At 39.7% G+C, this 6,840-nt stretch overlaps 1 protein-coding gene across 1 annotated transcript; it reads right to left on the bottom strand.

Moving 5' to 3' along the window:
* Window positions 1-702: 702 nt before the first annotated feature.
* On the bottom strand, window positions 703-5,337 carry LOC120034936 (CDGSH iron-sulfur domain-containing protein 2B). The gene is made up of 3 exons (XM_038981640.1): window positions 5,152-5,337; window positions 2,232-2,446; window positions 703-1,740 (listed from the first exon to the last, which is right to left on the bottom strand). The coding sequence occupies exons 1-3, from the start codon at window positions 5,252-5,254 to the stop codon at window positions 1,651-1,653; spliced, it is 408 nt and encodes a 135-aa protein (XP_038837568.1). The 5' UTR covers window positions 5,255-5,337; the 3' UTR covers window positions 703-1,650.
* Between the last annotated feature and the right edge of the window lie 1,503 nt (window positions 5,338-6,840).

Here is a 6,840-nt window from a genome sequence, read left to right on the forward strand (position 1 = left end):
AATCACTGCCAAAGGTGCTTCAACAAAGTACTGAGTAAAGGATCTGAATACTTATGTAAATGTGAGAATCTAAAAATCTGTTTTTGCTTTGTCACTGTGGGGTATTGTGTGTAGATTGAGGGGGGGTGAACAATTGTATAAATTTAAGGCTGTAACGTAACAAAATGTTAAGGGATCTGAATACCTTCTGAATGCACTGTATACACAATCCATGTCAAGGCTTAAAAATCATTTAACTTGTCTTCCCTTTATCTACAGTACACTAATTGAAGTGGATTTAACAAGTGATGTCAATAAGGGATCATAGCTTTCACCTGGTCAGTCTTATGGAAGGGGCAGGTGTCCTTAATGTTTAACACTCAGCGTAGATGCTACTTGTATTGTAATGATGTTTTTGTTTTGTGTTAGAGGTGAGCAATGTTCTTATCTTTAACGTGGTGATATTATAATGGGTCAGATGTTTCGATCACCATCAAAAAGCACAGGTCGGGTCCTAGCGTCAAGGTTTTGGAATGGAAAGCAAACAGTAACTGGTGCTGCTGGTGTCCTTAGGTTATGTTGGAATATGAACACCACCCAATAGTTGGCAACATTTTTGTGCAAACAAACTCATGGAAAATGTGTGTCAAATGATTGTAAATCAGTTCCCAAAACTTCAAGGCCTGTTTCTTTCTTTCTTGCCATTTGACAAAAACAAAGTAACTCAGGTCAACTTTTATTTTTACAAAAGTCCACAGGCGGGCACAGTTTGCCTAAATCCCAGGAAAACTGGATTGGTATTTAACATACGGATCAGATACCTTCAAATCTCATGTTGATGAATGAATTAAGAAATATTTGCAATACATTCAGTTTTAATGCAAAGTCAGACAGACAACTGACACGTTTGATACTGTAAAGGCAAAAGAATTGAATTGCTTAAATATTTGTAGAAAAACACGGGTTCATTGTTGAGTGGAGGAGTTTTGTGAAATTGAGATGTCTTAAGATTGTCAGATTGAATATACAACAGTATGAACACAGAATTAAGGCTATGAACAAAGAGAAAACAAATACTGTAAGTATGTTTGTAAGCAAGTGAAAGACTTCAAGCTTACAGTAGTTCGGAGACTGAAAAGGCTAAGTATATATATTTTTTCAACTGAACAAAATATACTACTACCCTAAATAGTAAGTTGCTACCCTGATTGCAATTATGACTTAAGTTCAAATTACCCTCAATGTGATCCCAATAGTTTGAAACCGAGCGGTGCTACCAAGGAGACCAAGGTTAACGGTTTCTAACAAGAGCTACTAGCCAGACTGGAAAATGGCCACTGTACAAAAGGTTCTCAGAAAGAGACAATAAGAGGGAGTGGTGATAGTTTTAAAGGTTTTATGCTACTCTGTGGTATAACCTCTAATGCCCATTATTGGCAAGTTGAAATAAATAAGATTTACAAAAGTGTTGATGGTAAAATCTGAGTTAACGTGCCACCAACATTTCTAAAGCATATCACTGCCAAAAGCAAAGTATGCGCCATCTTTTTTTTACCAAAACAAAAGGCAATTTGGAAGAGTGCAAAAGGCCATGCCCTAAAATACATTTTCTTTAAAGAACTAAAGACAGGAGGGAGTGAAGATGGCGGCTCCCTCAGTGTTAGAGATGGATTATAATATCTTCTTCTTGAGTATGAGAGGCCCCACGTTGTCTCCAGTCAACTCATTGTGCTTTATGTGTGATTTGTCACAAACAGGAAACTGCAACAGGAAACAACTTAATATTAGATGATACGTACAGTACGAGGCATTGCTTATAGAAAGGCTAACTTGAGCCCCCCCCCCCCCCATAGTTGACCATTTATTAACAGTCATATGCTTCCCTTTGGCCTCAAGACAGTGAGAATGGAAAAAGAAACTGTTGATATCTGCATAAATTGCTACGGTTAGAAGACCACTAGCTATTGCTATAAGTCTTTGCATCTGAAACCAATCTCAAGCCAACTACCCCCATCCCATTCCCTTGGCACTGATGCATGAAGGCTGATCAGGGCCTTTATTCAAAAAGCGTCTCAGAGTAGTACTGCGATCTAAGATTAGGTTCCCCCTGTCCAGATAGATCATAATGAATAAGATTATCAGGCAGTATTGATCCTCAGCACTCCTGAGAGACTTTGAATATGGGCCCTGAAATTACTAAGAAGGTGTAGTGTTAGCAATAACCATCCAACTCTCCCTCTAGTCTAATTTACCGTTTTGGAGCGCCAGCAGCGGCAGTAGCAGACATTTGTGCTCTTCAAGTCCTCAATATCTATCTCGTTAACCACTTTGGGGTTCTCCTTCTGGATCTTCAGGTTGATCAGGCTGTCCTTCTGCTTCTTCTTCTTGGGCAGGAAGGGCCGGATGGTGAGGTAGCCCAGCAGGGCCAAGATTCCCAGGAGAGGCAGCAACCGGAGCCAATCAAGGACTGGGAAGAAAACACAATCAGGCACACACACAGGCAGGCACAGGTAAAACACAGAGTGATATTGGATCTCCTCAATTGTTCCACCCCTGCGGTTCCCATAACATGGGGTTATAGCAGAGTCATACAATTACACAACATGTATAGAGTACCACAGTATGAATCATAAAACCTAGCGGTCAAACAAGGAAATGGTTACAATCGTTTTAACACCATTCATTTTTAAAATAAGGGCTGACCATGGCATGAAGTTTTTGGTAACCATGTAAATCTCTTAGACAAGGTGACTTATCAATATTTTTGCCTGTATTTACCCCACAAAAATGAAACGCTAATTAGCTGCTAATGTGGCTATCATAAAGACCTACAAATGCCATGATGATCTGGACAAGACTGCTGAATTCAGGCAAAGGTAAAAAATCTCTGGATTAACTGTCTGTTAGCTAAATTGAGTAATTAATAAATTGCCTAAATTTCTTTCATTCTGTCAACTGTCTTGTGCAATTTATTATTTTACACAATACCTGTTAGCAAAGGTGTAGGCTTGAAATTATGTGCAGGAGCTTGCAGGGATTTGTAGTCTTGCGTGATGTCTACTTTGATGCTAATTAGCGTTTTCGAATCAGTAAATACAGCCGAATATATTGATCAAAGTCGCCTTGTCCGATTTTTTTTTACATGGTTATCAAAACGTCACGCCAGGGTAAGCCTACACAAAACACAGCACTTATTTTAAGTGTTCTAAAAAATGATTTGACCGCTAGGTTTTATGGGTATTAAGACACCTCCACTGTGGGGCTCTTTAGGCTGTCTCCATTTAGCAGAATACAACTGGCTGGAATGCGGATCACTGTGCACCCCAATGACCCATGATCAGGGCCCATATTAAAAAGTGCTGATCGAGGATCAGGTCCATCCTGTCAATTATCTTATTCATTAAGATCTTAAGGCAAAACTGATTCTATATCAGCTCTCATACTCTCAGATCATCTTAGTATCTGATAGGCTGGCCTACCCATTGATAGTTCAAGAGGCCAATATAACAGTGGATAATGTCCCATGGAGTATTCCATTGACTATGACAACTGAGGGCTGTGTATTTAAATCTCATGGCAATTAAATTAAATGGCTTTGGATTAAAAAGAAGGGTGCCTAAAGGGAGAATGTTCATCTCATTATAAGATTTCGACTTCAAAAAGGCAAATGTAAAAACACCATCAAATCCGGACAAAATAATTTAATGAGGTGCTCATCCTTGAAGCTGCTAGACTGAATTTGGCTGCGGACGCATCGTTTACACAGGCATCCAATTCTGATCATTTTTCCACTAATTGGTATTTTGACCAATCACATCAAATCTTTTAACATCAGATTTTTTTCAGAGCTGATCTGATTGCTCAACAATTAGTGAAACAAATACCAGAATTGGTCTGCCTGTGTAAACACAGCCTTATATTTTTTTTCCACTAATTGGTCTTTTGACTGTCTAAACACAGTCTTTAGATTCCTGCAGGGACTTTTCACTTGACTCCCATCTTTTCCTGAGAGTGAAAACATTAACATGACAAATGTAATATAGGGGTGGAAAAACCTCAGTAGTTATGCTACTGACTGCAGGCTTATAACTTCAAAACTACACCGAACGGCAATGAAATTAACAATTGAGCTTCCAGTGCCATGTCAATTATTCCAGTCGCTTCATGTTTATGCATCTCCTATAGATTTGCTACTGAAGACTTATTAAATCAATGTCAATGATCCTCAGTATGGAGCATCTCAGGGCAATGGGAGAAACCATAATTTACCACCACTACTTTCCAGACCTGGATTCAAATCCTATGCACATTTGTGGCCTGCTGGAGGTCATTTTGCAGGGCTCTGGTAGTGCACCTCCTTGCACAAAGGCGGAGGTAGCGGTCCTGCTGCTGGGTTGTTGCCCTCCTACGGCCTCCTCCACGTCTCCTGATGTACTGGCCTGTCTCCTGGTAGCGCCTCCATGCTCTGGACACTACGCTGACAGACACAGCAAACCTTTTTGCCACAGCTCGCATTGATGTGCCATCCTGGATGAACTGCACTACCTGAGCCACTTGTGTGGGTTGTAGACTCCGTCTCATGCTACCACTAGAGTGAGAGCACCGCCAGCATTCAAAAGTGACCAAAACATCAGCCAGGAAGCATAGGAACTGAGAAGTTGTCTGTGGTCACCACCTGCAGAATCACTCCTTTTTTGGGGGTGTCTTGCTAATTGCCTATAATTTCCACCTTTTGTCTATTCCATTTGCACAACAGCATGTGAAATTTATTGTCAATCAGTGTTGCTTCCTAAGTGGACAGTTTGATTTCACAGAAGTGTGATTGACTTGGAGTTACATTGTGTTGTTTAAGTGTTCCCTTTATTTTTTTGAGCAGTGTACGTTTCCACTCTGAGTCTGATACATTGTAACAGTAAATGCATCTCAAAGTAGTGCACTGTTAAGTTACCCTTCAATGTTTAATCAACTTGACCTGAGCCAAGTATGGAACTTTATTCAATATTTAGTGGATTAGCACTTTTACAGCCCCACAGAACCCCCTGACAATCTATAAGAAACTTTGAAAAACCGCACTAAAACTGGCGAACTATTGTGGCTAATCTTGTAGGCGTGCATGCATGCATGGGGACAAGATATTTTGTTTTTCCTGTTTTCAACATCGCAAACATTTACCTGTTAACCTCGCAAATCCTCCGATCGTCTCGGGAAGGGGGAACTTCTTGAGGTAGGCTGGAAGCTGGGTTTTTATGATCTTTGAAATAGTTTCTAAAAACATCTTGAATGAAACTATAGACAGGTTTTAGTTTGAGCTGGATATTTCCTGAGGTCCGTTTGCGTCATTACGCTATTTTAGAAGCTCGAGTCTTGACTGTTGCGTACAAATTGTCCGTGCAATAGAAATAAATAGAGAAGACGCGTAGATGTGTTGGTGAATAGAAGCATTTGCGGAAGATTATGTTAAAACATGTACCGGTAGCAATGAACGTTGGTAGAGTTGGTGTCATCTGATTGGACAGTTTCTAATGGCGCAGATAAAGAGAGAGTAGCCAATTTCTTTACTTTGTTTGATACATAGGCCGATGTGATGTTTGTATGGCAAAGTATCTTACCGATGTTTTCAGCGAAAAAATACATTGTATTCCATTCTATTGTATGCTATTGTATTCAATTATATTTGTTATTTATTTGTGCATTGGCTTCAATCATTCATTGATTCATTGATTCATTCAGCCTTCCTAAGAAAACGTGTAAATGTTTGTTGACTCATAATTTCACCCATATAATAATACTTTAAAGTTTGATTAGAACTTCAAGAGGAAATTAAATAGGCTGGGATGTATGTATATGTATATATATATATATATATATATATATATATATTACCTTTATTTAACTAGGCAAGCCCGTTAAGAACAAATTCTTATTTTCAATGACGGCCTACCCCGGCCAAACCCGGACGACGCTGGGCCAATTGTGTGGCGCCCTATGGGACTCCCAATCACGGCCGGATGTGATGCAGCCTGGATTCGAACCAGGTACTGCAGTGACGCCTTTTGCACTGAGATGCAGTGTCTTTTTGCATAGTGTGTGTGTGTGTGTGTGTGTGTGTGTGTGTGTGTGTGTGTGTGTGTATGCGCGCAATGTGGGTAGTTGGCTACAAATGGGATCCACCTAAAAGTTTAGGGGCTACATAAATCATATATCTATGTCTCAGACATAGTTCATAATCTGAAACTATTTCACGTTAAAATATTTGTTTCTCTCTCCATGGTACATAATGGCTTGTCCTTGTGTCCTCTGTTCTGCAGTCTGAGCTGATCTGAAAACACAAGGAGAGGTGAAGTCAATGTGGATGATGATTTGCTTACCCCTGTCAAATTATTTCACCTCACTCCTGATGAATGGAAGGACTATTGAAATACACATAGGAAAAGCATGCATCACATTGTACTTTCCATTTCCAGTTTATATTTACTTCCTTATGAATCCAAATATAGTGAACAAAAATATAAACATAACATGTAAAGACTTGGTCCCAATATCTCAGAAATATTCCAAAACTACAAAAAACGTATTTCTCCCAAATGTTACATCCCTGTTAGTGAGCATTTATCCTTTGCCAAGCTGATTAAAGAGCATGATCATTGTGCTGGGGATAATAAAAGGCCACTCTAAAATGTGCAGTTTTGTCACACAACACAATGTCACAGATGTCTCAAGTTTTAAGAGAGCGTGCTATTGGCATGTTGACTGCAGGAATGTCCACCAACCACCCAGACAGCTGATGAAACTGTGGGTTTGCACAACCCACAATTTCTGCACAAACAGTCAGAAACTGTCTCAGGGAAGCTCATCTGCGTG

This window comes from Salvelinus namaycush, chromosome 42, assembly GCF_016432855.1.
Source record: "Salvelinus namaycush isolate Seneca chromosome 42, SaNama_1.0, whole genome shotgun sequence".
In the NCBI taxonomy this organism is placed as follows: Eukaryota; Metazoa; Chordata; class Actinopteri; order Salmoniformes; family Salmonidae; genus Salvelinus; species Salvelinus namaycush.